General features: G+C 35.7%; 1 protein-coding gene across 2 annotated transcripts; it reads right to left on the bottom strand.

Annotated features, from left to right (window-relative positions):
• Positions 1-6167: 6167 nt before the first annotated feature.
• On the bottom strand, positions 6168-16250 carry LOC121428782. Of its 2 annotated transcripts, none has more exons than XM_041625604.1 (6): positions 16043-16250; positions 13298-14206; positions 11362-11450; positions 9460-9654; positions 8845-8914; positions 6168-7829 (listed from the first exon to the last, which is right to left on the bottom strand). In XM_041625604.1, exons 1-6 carry the CDS (start codon positions 16199-16201, stop codon positions 7686-7688), a joined length of 1566 nt encoding a protein of 521 aa, XP_041481538.1. In that variant the 5' UTR covers positions 16202-16250; the 3' UTR covers positions 6168-7685. The 2 variants fall into 2 exon arrangements, with proteins under 2 accessions (XP_041481538.1, XP_041481540.1); XM_041625606.1 differs by having other exon boundaries at positions 16049-16250.
• Positions 16251-19854: the final 3604 nt, after the last annotated feature.

Here is a 19854-nt window from a genome sequence, read left to right as displayed (position 1 = left end):
ACGTTTTGAATAAAGACCAAAATGCATATTTCAATAAACATGACTGTGTGCGCGTGTTAGCCAGAATCTGGGCATTTTGAAAACATTTCATCTTTTATCATGAATATCAATAATGCGAGCGCGATGCGCGAGCGGAAAATATTTGATCCGGTATGAAAAAGGTGAATTTAAGCACTATCTTAAGCATTGTGAAGTGGATGTGGATAGCACTTAATAAATGATGCGAGTGCGAAGCGCGAGCTGATATTTTGATTATTATTTTGACCTAGGACCTGGACATTCTAGGCCTAAGGACATTTTGTCATCATATGAAAATGATGACTATCTTCCTATTTCTCTTCATAAGCGCGATATGAAACTTGTGGATATATCTTTCTGAAAAAGGGACAATTTAGTTATGAGGAATTCATTAAAGTTTTATCATCATATTTATTTATGAAAAAAGCCTGATTGAGTGAATTTTTCGACATTGAGGCCTGAAAATGGATATTTAAAGCACTTGAGTTTATATATTTGTAAAAATTAATGCGTGCGCAAATCGCGAGGCGAAATTTTTCATAAACTGTAATTAGAGGGGGATTTTTTAACTATTTTGTTGTTATAGAATTAATATATAAAAAAAATCTCATGGAATAAACAAAGACAATATGGAGGCCTACTTGGCAAAATCATTTTGCGAGCGCACAGAGCAAACAGCTGCAAATAATATTCACAACATAAAACGGAAATTTTACAGAGCACTTTAAAACAATCAATTTGTTAATCAAACAAAATACTGAAAACTCGATGTCTGAGCCGAAATATGCTATGTATATTCAAAACTTGATATTTTGAGCTACATATCAGCCTATTGAGCAAGATGTGCATCTCATCGAACAGGCAATGCGAGTGCGGAGCGCAAGCAAAAATTTAATGTAGTGACATGACTTGTTTTTTAAATCATTTTCCAAGACTACCGATGACCTTATTTTATTCACTTGTCTCCCTCCTCTTATTTTTTCCTCTTTTCTTTCCCCTTCTTTTTATTTTTTTCTTTCTTTCTCCTTAATTTTTTTCATTTTTTTCTCCGCCAATGGGGGCCGGGCCCCATGGATCCGCCTTTGTTTATGTTCGATACCCTTTCTTCCCATCGGTCAATGTTCCTCATTCTCCCCATCGTGATCTCTTATCAAGCTCCCATTTGTCCCAAAGGTTCTTCTTTAAGATTTTGGCAATGGCTGTGATGTCCAGGGCATTGAACACGCTGTTTTCCTCTGTGCAGCGTTTTGTTTCGAAGAACAACATCCTCGTATTCCTCGAGATAATTATTTTGAATTTTGTGAAATTCATCAAATTTATATGTTTTCCAGAATCATGATAGGAACAATTGTTCAAAAGGAATAGGGATGCCATCAGAACATTGGCAGACTGAACATTCAACAAACTAGAAAAGAAAAGGGCTTTTTTAAAAATGAATATGGACACATTAAAATAGGGCACTTAATTATCAAAAGAAAAAGAAGGGCGCTCCTCGGGCACGAAAAGAGTGGTTTAAGGACAACTTCTCAGATATGAAGAACATGCAATTATGAGAAGGCACTTGCTAATGGCGTAAAACGGGTCCTTCTCAGGTATGAAGGGGCTCAGAATACCTTTGTGATGTGTGTTTTTCTTAATTAATAAAGGGGCACTTATTCGAAAAGGGCACTTACAAGAAGGCATGGCACTTGCTCACACATTAAACGTGTTCTTCTCAGGTGAAAGGAGCAGAGAACACGTTCGAGAGGGGACTTTTTTTGTAAGAGATTGGCACTTATACAAGAAAGGGCACTTGGTAACACCTTAAACGGGTTCCTCCTCAGGTGATAAGGGCAAAGTGCACGTTCATGAGGGGCATTGTTGTTGCTTAAAAGGTGTTCTTTTCAGTGCTTCAAAAGTGGGGGTGTCACTGTGCCCTCCCCCCCCCCCCCTCCAAGATCGGCACTCCTGCCTATAGGGTCCACGTGTTATATTGCATATAGGCTAATCCTGTGGAGCATTCAATCAACATCTTTCGTCCGACATGTTGCCAGATTTGAAAGTTTTCATTGATTTTTATTGGTTGAGAAGCAATATTACGATGCAATAGCTGTCGGACAAAACAGGGCTTGTCAGATAAAACATACAACTCCTTTCATGAAAAGCCTACGCTAAATAGCAGAAATTAAACAAAATCACCTTCATTTTGTGGAAAACCTTTTTTTTCGGGGGGGGTTGAATGTTTCCTGTAACAAAATTGCCTCCATTTGTGATGGAAACCCTTTTTTTTGGGGGGGGTTGTCAATTCAAACCAGCACCCCTGTTAAATCGTTCCCAGGGAAAGTAAACTTTGTTGAATGTTGAATCTAATATTTCATTACCTGACTTCACAATTAAATAGATAAAACATGGAAGAACTTGAACACTTTAAATAAAAAATATGTTCATTTTTGCTGGGGTTCGCGACTTTTGAGCATCAATGTATTATGATGTCTAATAATACAATTTCTTTCTTAAAAAAACTGACCATTATCTAAGGGAAGATTAAAAATGAACACAACAAAAAGTTTCAATAATAATGATAAATCTATTTTATTGTTAACTTCCCTTATTTTTCTCCAAATAAACATAATCACACACTTTTACAAAAAGCACAAGCATATCACTCACACCGATTCAAATGTGACCGATTTACAGATACATGTAAAATTAAAATATGTACATGTATTCTCTGTTACTCCCTATTTAGCTTACTTCGTGACATTTTAAGGTTAAAGATGGTGCAGTAATCAGTATATTCTGGAAATTTCACCTATTTGCTCTGGATTGCATCATAAATCATTCTGAAGTGTTGAAAAGTGGAGAGCTAGAGATGCAATCCTCAAGCGAGGCATGACAAAAGCTTGAAGTGAGAATCTAGGGAGAATAATTTTAAATATAAAAAGTTATAATCAGTTCAATTAATAACAGTTGGATTACGATAGGTATTGTAAACAAAATGGGCAACTATATAGCACCACCTACGTGTATACAGATACTTGATCTCTTCAGCACTGGTATTATTACTCCATCTTTGGCTGGAGCTGCCATGTCCAGCGCTTATACAGTTCATTGAAGGAATTACTCCTGACAGGTACTTATTCAGCTCACATATGTTGAGTGCAGCATCATGTGAGTAAAAATCTTGCTGAAGGGAAACATGATGCCATGTCTGGGATTTGAATCCATGACCCTCTGATTTAAAGACTAGAGTCAGAACCAATAGGCTACATAACACAGATTTTGTTTTAACTAATCCGCCTTGATCTGTTCCTGTAGGGTTTTTGACACCCCTTTCTGACAATTCTCTTATCATATGTTTCCAAAAACATTTGATGGACTGAAAAGTACTTTTTAAAGATTCAAAATATAAGAGCTTAAATTCCCTTTGGTCATTTTATTTCCTCTTTGACTTCCATATTTTCTCTTGGGTTACATGTGTTTATCACAAAACTAAATCAGATAAATGATACAAGTAAATTGAATATAACACAACATTTATATCAGGTTACTATAAGAATTGAAGAGAAAATGGAGACCCCAGAAATTCAAAGTAATCTGAATTTCGTTCCCTTTTTTAGTTAATTTATTTTTGTGTGATTCTTTATATATTTATTCATTTTCATTTTGGTTTGGGGAGGCTCATTATGCACTTACTCATTTGATGAGCAAGAAAATGAGAATTGTATTACTTTGTGTTCACTTAACAAAGAGAAGGAAAAGGGGAGGGGATAACAATTTACACCAAGAGATATATCATTAGATGATAAATTCACATTCAGTTATTGCAAATTAACTGAATATAGGTTATTTTTTCAGGCAAGCTACTCATTATTCTATAAAATTCATTTGAATTTGATTTTTGCATCCAATATTAATGCCCTTCAGGAAGAAAAGTTTCCTCTGCATTACACACATATATATTAACATAACAATTTAGCAAAGCATTTCAGAATTATTACATACTGCTCCAATTCAAATCCCAACAAATGTTGACAACTTATAAAAGCAGTGTCTCATCAGTATAAAATAATGTTCACAAAATGACTCTTATATAAGGTATCATTTTGTTCGATTACTTTTGCATTACTGATATACATTATTAATATGCACATTATATCTCTACATATCACCCATATGGTTTCCTTTAAAAGAGTTTCAATAACATATCTACTGCAGATGTGATGTGATTAAGCAAAAATAACTTCTTTCAAATACAGACACTCAAAGCCTACATAAATAGTCAGAATACTTCTATAAATATTCAACAATTATATTGTGAAATACAATTTTCAAGGCGCTGTACATGTATGCATAAAGGTATGTAACAGGTTGTGTTAATATGATAGCATATAAACTTCAATACCTATCATGTTTTTCAAATTACAAATGGGGGAAAAACACTATTCATCACTCCATAATGTGTAATAAATAGATATCTCTAATTCTCTATCAATGATCTCCACACCATTGATCTTCTTAACTTACTGCATACCCAAGAATGAATGCTCTATTCCCAATGTGCTACTTCAAAAGAATATACATAATAAACATGAAGTTTATTTGAGTACCTTAACCAACTTTGTCTGCTTGCACAAGCTTTCTGTGTGAAAAAAATGCTAAGATCTGCCAAGAAATTGGATGTAGTTTGATAATTTCATGACAGATCAGTGGCTTAAGCTATCTATTAAGATAAAAATCATAACCATATTCCTAAAGGACAATTATGATTGCTTCAATGCAAGATCTGTATGCTTTTATAGTTAGCCCCATTGAAATGAGTGTTGATTAGCCTGGTTCCACTTCCAAACAGTTTTGAACCCAGCAAATATACACCAATTTAAATGAAGCCTACATGATAGTGTACAAGGTATTCATTAGGCCATTCCTTGGGCCACCATATACCAATTCAAGTCAAATTCAGAGTAAAACGGTTTTTCATCATGCTCGATCAAACTATGAAAATGAGTTCAGAATTGTGAAAATGCAGAAAAACACAAAATGAAATTGATGGTGTCTACAACATTAAGCAGGAAAGGATACTTGATACGCCACGCTATATGCTTGTCTGTAGCAACAGACTCAAATCTAACATTTAAGCCAAATATACCAGGGCTAATATGAAGACTAGACACTAGTCACAGTGCATACAGAATATAGTCCCATAGTTCAAACTCTGTATTATGTGACTATTCGAATTACACAAACACAAAGATCTGTGCCTGCAGACTATATGCTTCCTTTTTATGATTTTTTTTACACAAATGTAAGTATCAAACCATTATATATCAAACCCATGCCGTAAAAACATATTTCTAAATAAATAGGGCCAATAAACCTTAACATGAGGAACACCAAAAATATTCAAACTACACATTCTTAATGCATATTTATATCATACGTTTGATGAAATAAATATCACGACTATGTTCATTGCATTATACCAAGCATGAACAGACCAATACAATTTTGCATTACATACCATGAAGTAATGATTTTAAGTCAAATCTGAATGTAATTATTTGTAAAACCTGGGCCCCGTCTTACAAAGAGTTAAGTTTGATCCAATCAATCGTAACTCTATGGAAATCCATCAGTGTCATAATTTTTTCTACAGGAAATTTGCAAAATGTCTTTTGTAAACAAAGGAGATCATACCAAATTGTCAAGAAATCAATGAATTTATGGATATACATTCATATCTAGAATTTTGTTTGAGTAAACATGCATTTTATATGTTGGCTCTGCTGGCTTTCCATAGTTGCGATTGATTGGATCAATTGCAACTCTTTGTAAGACAGGCCCCTGGTCATTCTTAAGTTCTTCAGTTCCCAATAGACAAATTGACATTTCGATATTTTGTGAGTGGAGTGTGTGCCTACTGTGCCATATTATGAGCACTCATGAAGCAATAAGTACTTCATAAACAATGTTTGTATTGTACATGGACCAATTCAGTTTATGTGCTGCTTTTCATGGTAATTTCTAACTGGGGAGACTTAAAAGTATACCTAACAAAAATTATATATATATATATATATGCACTGACATAGCAACATATATCTGGCTAAATGCACAGTCCAATAAGAATTTTTTTGTTCTTTTTTTGGAAATTCCCCCCCCCCCCCCCCCCTCCTTCCCCTTCCCTAAGTTACAGTGCTATGAAGGTGGCTCCGTCTACGGAATATGCAACCTATCTGTTTATGGCACACAAACACACACAGAATATTAACATGCAGAATTGCATGCATAAATGCCGATCCCGTATACTGTATCCACATGTGAATGTACTAGCATGTACAAAAGAACGACCATGCAATGGACCTACAGACAATTATGAATAATAGCTTTACATCGACAATACTTGTAATAAAGATGTCACAAAGTATCATGCCATCCAGCGGTACCCTCAACTACGTCTGATGGTATTTAGATACAAGTACTGCCTATTTCTTCTGCTAAGAAACAAAACGCCACTTGGTCTATAGGCCTAGTCAGTTTTTCTACTTTCCCTTTGGTCTCATCCCATATGGTCTAATCCGTGTTTGTCTATGACCAGCTTGTCCACCAATGAAACCATTTGAAATAATTACTTTAGATTTACGCCCATTTATCATTTTATACAATATCCAGTTGGCTAAGCGTATTTGGTCTAATATCCCCTTTACACCACTTAGTCTATATGATAAGATGAACTCGTAATGACCAAATCTCCATTAGAAAAGTGTGTAAAATAATAAGTAGAAGAATTGGAAATTAGACATTTTGGGCATATGGCAAAATTAGACCAAGAGGTGGTTTGACCAAATGGTATTGAAACCAAATTGATGGTAGACCATGAAGATTTAGCCACGATGGTGTTAGATGATCTGGGAATTGGAATATCTGCTTGTAGGCCAAGTGGATGATAGTAAATAAACATAAATAGGCCATCTGCTTGAATACCAAATGGATACAAACCAGCATAAATAACATGGAGTAAATAAACATCACTTTAATAACAAATGGTTTTAACACAGACCAAGTTAGAAGTTAGTGATCAGGAGCACAAATATATTCAGTTGATCAGATTCATGAAGCATTGCTTGCTCAAGAAAAAGGGAATACAAAAGTAATGAATTTCATGAAAAGGGTCATGAATTTTTTTTCAGGGATACGTACCAAGATGGGACCTCATTTGCGACAGCTTAAATGATGGCAATCTCACTTCTACGATCAAGATTATTAATGCCTACTTGCCCCCCCTGAGCATTGCCTCCAATCCATATCACAAATAATAATACTTAAGAGGTACTTTGCTGAGAAATAAATCTTAAGAGCGATGAGCTTGAACTTGCCATAGTAATCAATGCTTATGATTGTGGGCATCAATGCCAAGAGAAGTTTCACAATGTCTGAGTGTACGGATCATGATTAATATCTTTCAAACAGGTGTGTTGGCAAGAAGAGACCTCATACAGGTTTAATCATGTCCATTTCACAGGATGAAAATTCATCTATGACTTATTTTTTGAAAGCTGACTGATTGCAATCATTACACCAGCCCAAGGGCTGACGACTCTCCAGGGACTTGCCACTGGCCGAAAAACTTTATAAGAGCAAGAGCTTTCTAAATATGAATTTTGCAGAATTATGATCCACATACACTGCTACTTGCCCAGAAGAGCCTTCATTAGGGTAATAGCTTTCATGATGTCTGGTTCATAGGCCGGAGGTCTCACCACGCCCATCATGATCCCTAATCTAACGGCCCACGACGCTGCGACAACCTTGCCTTCAGAACTTGGCATCACCTAAAACAGCAAGGAAACAAAATCCATCAAAACTATTCAATCTAGTACCTGCAAGTGTCATTGTTTTTTTACATTGCTTCATTATCAATTTAAAGATTTTGAATGTTTTAAAAATACTTACCTGGATATTGCACTTTATTTCGATTAATTTCTATAATCAAACTTAAAATGATAATAAGAGAACATGAGCACACCAAAAATGATTTTTTTTAAATTAAAGAAAATGTACCTTAATATACATACATACCAGTTAAAAAGGCAAAATGTATATATATTTCCACTTTTGTACTCGTAATATTTCTTCGATAGACTAGCCAACAGTTAAAAACAATATATCTGGACCTTAAACACCTCTAATTTAAGGAGGGGTTGACATAAATTTAAATAGGGGTTTCAAAAATAACTACCAATTATGGAAAATCATAAGAGAACCTGAATCAAATCGATTGAGTCAAATCGGAAAATGAAGAACAAATTTATTGGGATTTTTTTTTAAGTTAATTCATTGGGAAAATGATGAATTTGAACCAACTACAGAGAACATCTTATGCTTTTATTCAATTTCTTTCATAAATCTCTGATTTTCTAACCCCAGTCTTAAATTTTGATACGTTTATGACATGGCCATTTTTAGTAGGGCTCACTTCAATACTACATCATAAACTGAGAAAAAAATGGAAATGGCACAACAGGGCCGTCTTACAAAGGGTTACGATTGATCCGATCAATCTTAACTATGGACGGCCAGCAACGTCAGCATCTATTATGCATGTCTGTTCAAAATAATTTCTAGCTATGATGTAATATTCATGCATTCATTGTTTTCTTAAAAAGATCACTGCACTTCTCTTTGCATGAAAAGGACATGGTGCAAAATTTTCGTATAAAAAAATTATGACACTGATGGATTTCCATAGAGTTACAATTGATCGAATCAAATGGAAGGGGCAACTAGGCCAGTCAACAGGGCATCCATAGCCATGGATTTTGATGACCTTTGAACCTGAAGTCTTACCTTATCAAGGACATGGCTGTGAATCAACCCATCACTCCCAACATAAAATGTTGAAAATGCATCAAAGTATCTGTAAGAAAAGAAACATAAAACTTTATCAAGAAATTTACTGTAGAAATTACCTACATGTACAATATGTCAGTGTATATCCAGAGATAATGAAACATCATTAAAACTCCTTTATTAGATCTTAAATTCAATAATACAAATGACATTCCAATATCAAATTCATAGGCACGTGTATATTTGTTGGAGATGAACAAATGAAATTAGGTAGACTAATATCTTTTAAAAAGTTTAAGATCAAAAGTATTTTGTAAAATTGAAATAAACAAGCAGGCTATTGATGATAAAGATAACATGCGTAAATCAAGAGCTATTTAAATGCCTTTATAAAGTTAAATGCCCTACGGCCAAGTGACAAAAGATAAAAATTGGAGCCATCAGACCTCTGGTTGCTCAACTGTAATGAGAAAATACAAACCCAAATCATATACTACAGGGGTAATTGTCACAAGGTAAATCAAGTTGGTAAATTGCTACATTTTACTTATTTTCATAATAATCAATCAACAATAAATAAGGTCAATACTTTAAAAAAAAAAGAGCACTGACCTATACTTGTGTTTCTTCCCCCAAGGCCTCAAGAGGTAGCTATGCAGGGGCACTCCTTTGATACGCCATCTTGCCTGGATGCAATGCTGCTCGGTTTCAATGGTGATACGGAGGAGCTCCATCTGGGAGCTGGTTAGATAGGCCGTACTCAAATACTTCAAGGATTGCACAGTGGCTTTGTAAGCAGCTAGGCCTCTAGCAATGGATTTAAGATTTAATAAAAAAAACATACAAAATAAACAAGCAGGCCATTGACGATGATGATGATGATGAGGATGACGATGATGAAGAAGATGATGATGTGGTGGTGGTGATGATGATTGCTGACTGATGATCAGATGTTGATTGGTATGTTGATCATGATGATGGCAATAGTATGGAAGTGGTGATAATGTTCATAACGATTAAAACAATGATAATAGGTGGTGAAGATGTGCTGAAGGTGATTTTAGTGATGATGATGACGATTCTGATGATGATAATGACGATGATGATGGGAGGTGGTAGCAAGGATTGAGGTGATAATGAGAAGATATATTGATCTGGCAGTCATGATGATGGAGACGGCAATGCCCAAAGTTGAAATACACAGATGTAGAACTAACTTTTTCAAGAGAACATGATATATCTATTAACACAAGTGGAATGCCTCTGGCCGTCTCACCTGCATCACGCGATTCAATATAGCAGCAGTGCTGACTTTGAATACTACTCTAACTCGCACAAGATGTTCAGTGATACATGGTTACTCTTATGTCCACTTTTTATGAACTAGACCAATAAACTTACAGAGATATGATGGTTATTCAACAAAAAAAAACAACATGGCCAAAGTTCACTGACCTTACATGACCTTTGACCTTGATCATGTGACCTGAAACTCGCACAGGATGTTCAGTGATACTTGATTACTCTTATGTATAAATTTCATGAATCAGATCCATAAACTTATGATGGTAATTCAACAGATACATCCAATTCGGAGAAAGTTCATTGACCTTTGACCTTGGTCATGTGACCTGAAACGCGCACAGGATGTTCAGTGATACTTGATTACTCTAATGTCCAAGTTTAATGAACTAGACCAATAAACTTTCAAAGTTATGATGGTAATTCAACAGACACCCCCGATTCGGCCAAAGTTCATTGACCCTAAATGACCTTTGACCTTAATCATTAGACCTGAAACTTGCACAAAATGTTCAGTGATGCTTGATTACTATTATGTCCAAGTTTCATGAGTCAGATCCATAAACTTTCAAAGTTATGATGGGAATTCAACAGATATCCCCAATTCGGCCAAAGTTCATTGACCCTAAATGGCCTTTGACCTTGGTCATGTGACGTGAAACTCATGCAGGATATTCAGTGATACTTGATTAACCTTATGTCCAAGTTTCATGAACTAGGTCCATATATTTTCTAAGTTATGATGACATTTCAAAAACTTAACCTCAGGTTAAGATTTCGATGTTGATTCCTCCAACATGGTCTAAGTTCATTGACCCTAAATGACCTTTGACCTTGGTCATGTGACATGAAACTCTAATAGGATGTTCAGTAATACTTGATTAACCTTATGGCCAAGTTTTATTAACTAGGTCCATATACTTTCTAAGTTATGACCTCATTTCAAAAACTTAACCTCAGGTTAAGATTTGATGTTGACGCCGCGCCGTCGCCGTCGGAAAAGCGGCGCCTATAGTCTCACTCTGCTTCGCAGGTGAGACAAAAATTATTTGAAAAATACACCATATCTAATACATCAGGAAAAAAACTGGGCACTGATTTTGGAATGAAACTTCAGTTGTAAAACCATTCATATCATAAGTTTATTATGAAACAGTTTCATAAAACACCTCCAAGGACATATTCAAATAGAGACTAGAAATGTAGACTGACCTCGTACTGACTTTCATGATGCGGTTATCAAAATGCACAGTGTCTGCATACAATCCATAGTCATGAGATTGCTCAAAGAATTTTGGCATCTGAAGATAAAAGAAATTGGGGGACATGTTAATGTGATGTCGCATATACATACAGGTGAATTTACCTTAGTCAAAACCTTTGGGACCATAGAACATTGGCCAACTTAAATGCAAAATATGAATTAGAAGATCAAATAACACATGTTTGCAAATATTTCTGTCAGAAAAAAATCTGAATTTGGAAATTGTTCAATTTGTCTTACTACTCACAAACAATAAAATATTTCATGCAAGAAAACTGCAATATTTCTAATTATCACCCGTATCAGACATCTGAGCTGGTCATTTACGAAACCGTATTGCCCTACATTTTCTGAATATCGGGAAGGGTAGGTATATTGTTTGTATTTTCCTCGGTCTCAGTGCGCGTATTTACTTTGCATGCAGAGACGAAGCAAAATATACCTTTGTATTTTCCCTGGTCTCACATCCGGGAATTTGTGGATGCGTGTAAAGAGATACGCTTCATAAGGATCCGCCCACCAACAATATACGTCATAATAAAGACAACGCTTAATCCGAGCGCTTGCAAGTACGTCATAATGGTGAAGTGCAGAGCCTAGACCGATATTAACATGACACAATAGAACTCTGTTTTTAAAAGAAATATCCCCATTATCATGATTTTTGCTCTAGATATCTGATTTGGATGATAATAAAAATATTGACTGGCTCTTCTTTCGGGGAACATCAAATATATTGCCCTTAAAAGACCCATATTGCCCTCGTCTAAAGACTCGGGCCAATATGATTCTTTTGCTGGCAATATATTTGATGTTCCCCTCAAGGCCAGTCAATATTATATAAATCTTCAACTTCCAAAATTTAATCAAATTCTCTTATGACTGAAAAGTTAAATCAATAGAGTAAACTAGAGATGCTAAGGGGAAAAATCTAACTGGGGGGGTATCGCTATTATTATCAAGTAGGTCTGTCTGAACGGTTTATTTTCATTTAGTCCAATGCCAATTCGTCCAATTGCCAACTGGTCTACTATCATTTGGTCTACCATCAGTTCGTCCAATATCCACATGGTCTGATTGCCATTTCTTCCACTCATCAAACATTTTGTCTAATAACCATTTGGTCCAATAGCCATTTAGTCCATATACCATTTGGTCGAATTAGACTAAGTTTTAATTGGGCAAAATGAATGAAAATAAAACAAGTATTAGACCAAATAATTATGAGACAAAATGGTTAAAGACCAACTGGTGATTAGACCAAGTGATGATTGGACCAAATGGTTGTTAGACAAAATGTTGATGGACAGAATGGCATTAGACTAAATGAAGGTAGACCATGCGGTGAGTGGACGATATGGCAGTGAAAAAATTGGCAATTTACCGCCTGAACTGATGAAAAAGGTTCAGCATTAATGATGGCTTACTTGTTATGCGCGCTGCCCATGGAGATATGAAATAAATGCAAACTCTGGTTATTTGTGCAGCCTGACCCTATACTCCAACTTTGAACCTATAGATGCATCAGTTCATATCTTTGCCAATTGTAGCTTGGATTACAATGCCCCATTAAATACACCAAGTATTACCCCCATCCCCCCCTCCGAGAGATCTTCCCATTAAACCAAGTTTTGAACTAGTTAATCTCCAACTAAGTTTTTATTCAAATTTAGACCTGTCTTCAAATTATATAAAGGCTCACAAACCTAACCCAATTGCATATAAAGAGCGAGCATCTAATGAATACCAAGGGAGCGTTTCATGAAACATCTTGTCATGACAAATTTGTTCTGAGCAAATCGGATGCAAGCATTTTGGCAGAAATTTTGTCAGTGTAAAATCACTGACTAGTTGTTTCATGAAATGCTCCCCAGACATGCTTACTTCCTCTGACAGACGATGGTGCATGTAAGACAACTGCTCCTTACTAGGCCCATCTGAGGGGGCGGGATCATCCGTCTTCTTTTCACTCTCTCCGACACATTGCAGCACTGGCAGCATGTCCTCCTCATAACTTGCGATACCTACTATGTCGGATGCAGTTGAAAAACTTTCTGCATCATGAGGGATGAGTTTATCTGGAGGCAATGCATATGGATGATGAATACTGGGTTCAACATGTTTTGGAAGATCAGCAGTGCATGGATTTAGCTTTTCACCGGTTCCTTTTTCCGAGAGGGACTGAATGCCAGCATTGCTGCTTTGAAAGAAGAACGAGTAGTCATGATTGCATGATTCGCCTGCAGAATAATCCTTCCTAATGATGATGTCATCAACTCTGTCTTTACAAGGTTTGGCAGCAGCCCAAATTGCATCCTCTACATGAAGATGATGGCAAAGGTCTTTAAGTTGTGCAGCGGCAGACTGGCACAGACTCCCTGACTCTCCAGCTGCTCCAATTGTCTTTAAAGCTTCTTCATAGTTGTTGTTTTCATGCAGGAACAGTAGAGGGAGCTCTTCATGATCAGCATTGGACTGCTCTTCCCTATTGTGGTTGTTTTCCGTGTAAGGTGAGACATCTTTATCTTCAGTGCAATGACCTGCATCGTCAAACACAACAAGGCTTGATGGTTTGCTAACTGATGCCAACATAAAAGAGTTCTCTCTTCTTCGAAGAAGATAGGACTTACTCCAGCTCCATGAACGATTCCCTCTTTCCTGGACACCAAGAGTAGATGCACTGGTTATAACTTGTAGCTTTCCACTTGCTAGATGACATATTCCAAGTCTGATGGGTTTAGAGTTGATGCTCTTATCTCGTCTTAAATTTTCAGATTGCAAAAGGGACACATGCTGAAAAATTAAAGACAATATACATTAACATCATTAGCTTAGGCTACAGTGAGAAGAAGTTTCCACTACATTGGATAGCATAGGATATACAAAGTATGTCCCCCTTTGATTTCTATGAGTATGTCAAATGAAATTACATGAAATGAGATTGTAACTTTTAGTTTGTTTCAATTAAAAATCTTTCCTGAATCAATGCTTTTATACATCCCCCACATATGAATGAATCAGTCCAGATCATTGTTCACAGCTCAGTCCTAAGTCCAATTACGTCTTTTTTGTCTCCTATTCACAGTAAACATTCACGCTGTATTCTAGTGACAGAGACACTTTTTTGGGGAAAAAAATAATCCCTTGCCTACATGCGATACCCAAGCTTGTGGCACTACCCACGATGATTCACAATGTATTTTTAAAAAAATAATTACAAGACATTAATCAATTAAAAAATTAAAATTCCTGACTAAGTTCCAAATTAAATTTCTATAATTTGCGCGATTTGCGTGCTGTCGCCAAGCGGAAGACAAAGAAATCAAGATGGCAACGTAAACACTGCCGTAAGCTCTTCCCATCTTTTCATAACAAATTTCTCGTTTTTTAATGAATTCTTCTTTAAAAATGAAATCAATATTGCAGAAATGTTGGAAATGAAGTTGAACCTCATGTACATGTTTTACTGCTAGATCATTTAGAGGGAAAGCAGAAATCTCGGGGGCGAAAGTTTCAGGCTTTATACCCGTACGTGGGTGAATATAGCTTGGGATACCAGGCGTCAGTGGGGAGTAACCCTACGTAGAGTAGATGACCTTTACTCCCCAGACGCCTCCAGGCTAATTGGAAATAAGACGGGTCTGAAATTCAGATAAATTTTATATTTCTATATATTTGAGGAAACTCTCCAAAGGGTTGCATACTATAAATACTATACTAGTGCCCTTAGATTACAATATATGGAATGGGAGGGGATATATTCAAGTCTCCAAATGATGAAGAAAAGTAAGAAATATATGTAAATGGATTTTAAAAAGACATCATCAATTCATGGTGTCCTCAAGACTAGTAGTAGTAGAAGACGCAACCCGCCTATTTCGACCCTAATTCATGTCACTCATTCAATGAACAAGGTTATGATTTAACCTTATTTTCAGTTACATCTCCATGTGTGGCAAAATAAGGATGGCAATGTTTGGCTTGTTTTCTCTTTTTCTATAGGACAAATGCTTTATTTTCTTACACTATCATCAGTTTTCCGTACAGCTATTCATTATATAATTTGGCTCTTATGTAGATTTAATTCTTTGAATTATTTTTTCTCAATTAAAAATAGAGAATGAAAAATGAAAATTTTCTTGCCATATTTCTTTCCACCAATAGAGGGCGTGCACAAAAATAAACCCATGATTCAAGTTTTTGAGCGCTCTGGTGAAAACAAAAATTATTCCTAAGTTACTAATGAAAAATGGCATTATCGTGATATTGAGGACCACCATTCACTTCATACAGCAGTGCTTTATTCAGTCACACGCACGGTTCCCCATTTCCACCTCCATTCACTTCGTAAGTGCGCGTACACAAATCTACGAGTGGTTCCCAAAAACACGATTTGGCCTGAAAAATATAACGCAACTGTATGGAAATTAGTAATTTTGGTCCCAAAACAAAAGTGATATTTTAATGCATTTTAAAAGTATGTGCTATTTGCAGCATTAGCATACCATAGACTAGTCCTACCTGTACTACTAGATTCCCCACAGGCAGAATGGTTGCAGTGAACAAGTGTTTCATGTAATTAATTTATGAAAGTTAACTAACATTGAAATTAATATGTGGGGCACTAACCTGAGCCTGAGGCTGGGCCTTCGCATCGCAAGGTTCCCCATCCCTTGTATTTGATACATATCGAGATAAGATCAGATAATTGGACCTTATTATTCTCTTAGCACACAACGGTGAAAATAGATGAATCTTTTCTTTCAGGGGATTCAAGGATGGATACATGTTGATGATGTCAAATTTACTACGTTCATTCTCCTAGGTATAAGACAAAACTGAAGCAAGAAGCCAACTAATGTTGATTCTCAATTATATGATATGGTATCCTCAATTTCTAGAATGCTCCACATTTATGCATTTCTCACCTCTTTACTTCAGATTGCGCTGTGACGTCTTTACCCTTTAATAATATTTATACTTTATTTTATTCCAAAAATACTTTTGAAAACGTATAGTCTTCAAACTAAACTCTCCTATGTGTGACCAAATGAAGAGTGTATTACATGTAGTTGCAAAAGGATCGAGGGACTCCACTTTGGACCATTCCGAGAAAAACCATGTTTTTAATAGTATTGCAATATTCTTATGAGAAACTAAATTGTCATGATATACTACCCTTTCATGTGAACATAAAATTGGGTATAAAATAAATCTACCTGTTTTCAATTTTTTCATATATATTTAAAAAAAAAATATCATCGTGGACCTAATCCCTTTGCAAGCAAACTGAAATGAATCCAATCTCTTTTGATTAAAGAAGTGATTTTTCTTTGCCATTTTCATTCACGTTTTCATTTGAATTTCAATTTTCTTTGTATCATTAGAGTGACTAAAAATTTAGAGGTTTAGAGACAGAAAACAATAAAATTTATGAAAAATGGACCGTACCCCTTTTGGTTTTTTTTTCTTCATGGTTCACTTAGCGACCGGCTAGCATGTCGTCAGTGTTTTGGTTTACTGACGACGTGCCCGCCGATCATCGCAATCACACTATACTGTTGGGGCGACACATTCCGGTGTTCTATTTGTTAGCTATTTTCTATAATCATTCTTATGTTTTATTCTTGGTTTCCCTTTTTTCAAGCCTTTGAGGCTTTTTGGGATACCCTTTTCTTTCATTATTTTTTGATCTCAGTGTTTCATGATTATATTTGTATGTTCACAATAATGTATGATATTTGTATGTTTTTACTTGTATATGATATTGAAAGAAATAAATGAGAGTATTTCCGCTCTCCCACAATCAATCAAATGAGTTCTTCACAAGAGTTCGGTCTGTTGGTTGCAAAAGGGGTTACATGTAGGTCCACTCCAAGCTAGGTAGAAAATCTTTTTTCCCCCTCATATTGCAATATTCTTATGGAAAATTGAATTTTCATGATACCCTACTGTGAGAAAATAAAATTGGGTATAAACGAAACCTACCTGCCTTCATATCTTTTTAAGATATTCTTTTCAAAAAAATCTGTGTGGACCTAGCCCCTTTTGAAAAAAAGTGATTTTTCTTTGCCATGTTAGTTCACTTTTTAATAGGAATTTCAACTTTTCGTTGGTATCATATATAGAGCTACTAAAGATCTACACATTGAGACATAAAATCATATTTGATGAAAAACGGACCTAACCCCTTCTGCAAGTGAGCTCTTCAAATGGAGACAGTATTTTGTCTATCCACCGTCGTTCAGATTGGCCGTTCCATAAATGCGATGTACGATGATTCAATTCAATTCAATTCGGTTTATTATGAAAAGACATTGTAAAACAGTCCGAAGACTGACACATACAAAGTTAACAGAAAAAGGGAAAAAAATACATTAAATTATATACCTAAGAATTGACATAATATAATAAGAACATAATAGTAAGATGGTTCTAGAACCTCTCTGAACAGAGAAATCGAAGAAAATACAAATTAAGAGAGATATAGATCGAGAGAAGAACGCAAAAATCTCTTTATCAACGATTCTTTGTGATTTGATTTCTTTTTTCATCTTGTGACCAAATTTCTTCCTTTTTTTAGTAATGACATTTCTTGTCGGACCCGGGGGCTTGATTGTCAAATATTTCAATATTTTGAAAAAAAATTCAATGCCACTTCAAAAAAAATCCTGGATCCATGTCTGCATGAACCAAATACAATTCCATTGACTATGACATGGTTTTTCTCCTCCGAGAGGAAATAATAAAAACTGACAAAAATGAACAATACCAAAGCAAACAAAAGTTATTTCAGACATCACTACTGAACATTTTTCTTTATTTACGTTTTGACATTCAGAGGTTCATTGTCAATCCCAATAAATATTGTGTTAATTTGGGCGATTTTTATATTACAGCAGCAGGGGCGGATCCAGCCTTTGCCAATAGGGGTGCCCGGATTTTTTTCAGCCACATATCCCCGATCGGCCACTCGAAGTTGATTTTTTGTTGGTACGTAGTTCTAATAGTCACTTCTAAGCTTTATTCTTATAAATATGTAATAATACCATAAGCCTTATTTAAATAGCGCGATCTATTTTTTCATGTATTTCGTCCTAAAATCTAAACATTCTGGGCAATGTTTGTGAATCTAAACGAGATGTGTATCAAACTTAATCATTACTGCGAGCGCGAAGCGCTAGCTGAAAACTTTGACATTCTACCTGAATAATGGAAATTCTAATAGCACTTTTTGTAAGTCGTGAACAGGATAAGTACATAAATAAGCAATTGATGCGAGCGCGAAGCGCGAGCGGAAAAATCCCATATTTACACCTAAAAATAGGACACTTTGTGTAAATCATGAAAGGGATGAGTAATTTGAAATCTTAATTCCTACATTAATTAGTGCGAGCGTAAAGCGCGAGCAGGAAATTTTTGATACCGTATTGTGATCTGAAACTGGGAATAGAGAACAGTATCTGAATAAACATGCGCACGCCGTGTTTCAGATTTCGATCAAGAATCTGGGCATTCTAAATACCGTTTTTATTATTAACTTGAAAATCAATAAAGGCGAGTGCGAAGCATGAACTTAAAATATTTGATATTCTGATCTGAAAAAGGGTCAATTTAAGTGTTGTATTTTAAGCACTTTGTAGAAAAAATGGTGAGGTGGGTGTGGATCATAATATGTTTCATTATTATACTTTTTATTCTTACATAGGACCGGGACATTCTAAGAACAAGTATTTGATCTTATATGAAAATTATGACTATCTTCCTATTTCTCTTCCTAAGCTAGAGATAAAACATGTCGATATTTGGATATTGAATAAACCTAAAATGAGAGCAGTAAATTTGTTAATATTATAGTCTGAAAACAGGAAATTTAGAGCACTTTTGTAATTATAAATAAGATGCATGAGTTAATATATTTTCAACAATCAATGTATTGAGCAAGATATGTAAATCATCTAAAAGACAATGCGAGCGCCAAGCGTACGTGAGCGAAAATTTTAGTGACATGAACATTTTTTTCTCATTATTTTCCAAGTCTTCCCCTCATCTTATTACTCCTCTTCCTCCTCATATGTTTCCCCTTCTTTTTCCCCTCCCTTTTCCCTAATGCTTCTTTCTTTCTTTTTCCTTTCTTTCCCCTTTTTTCTTTCCTTTTCTACGCCAATAGGAGGGGGGGGGGAGACCGGGCAGCCTCGCCCCCTGCCAGTGGATCCGCCTATGCAGCAACTTCGAGAGCAAAAATGGTCGGTACCATGCAAGTTGCAGGCAAATAATTTGCCCCCCCCCCCTTGATAGCCCCCATGAAATTTGAAAATGCATAATTAAGTATAAAAATCCCGGTGCCAATTAGATTTGGAATCATTTTGTAAACTCATACTTTGGTTCATTGCGTGTTGGCAACTGGGAAGGCAGGCTGGCAGGGCACCTAGCATACCCCC

This window comes from Lytechinus variegatus, chromosome 15 (genome assembly GCF_018143015.1).
Source record: "Lytechinus variegatus isolate NC3 chromosome 15, Lvar_3.0, whole genome shotgun sequence".
Lineage (NCBI taxonomy): Eukaryota > Metazoa > Echinodermata > Echinoidea > Temnopleuroida > Toxopneustidae > Lytechinus > Lytechinus variegatus.
The sequence above is the reverse complement of the archived record's forward strand: the minus strand, read 5'-3'. Positions and strand labels throughout refer to the sequence as shown.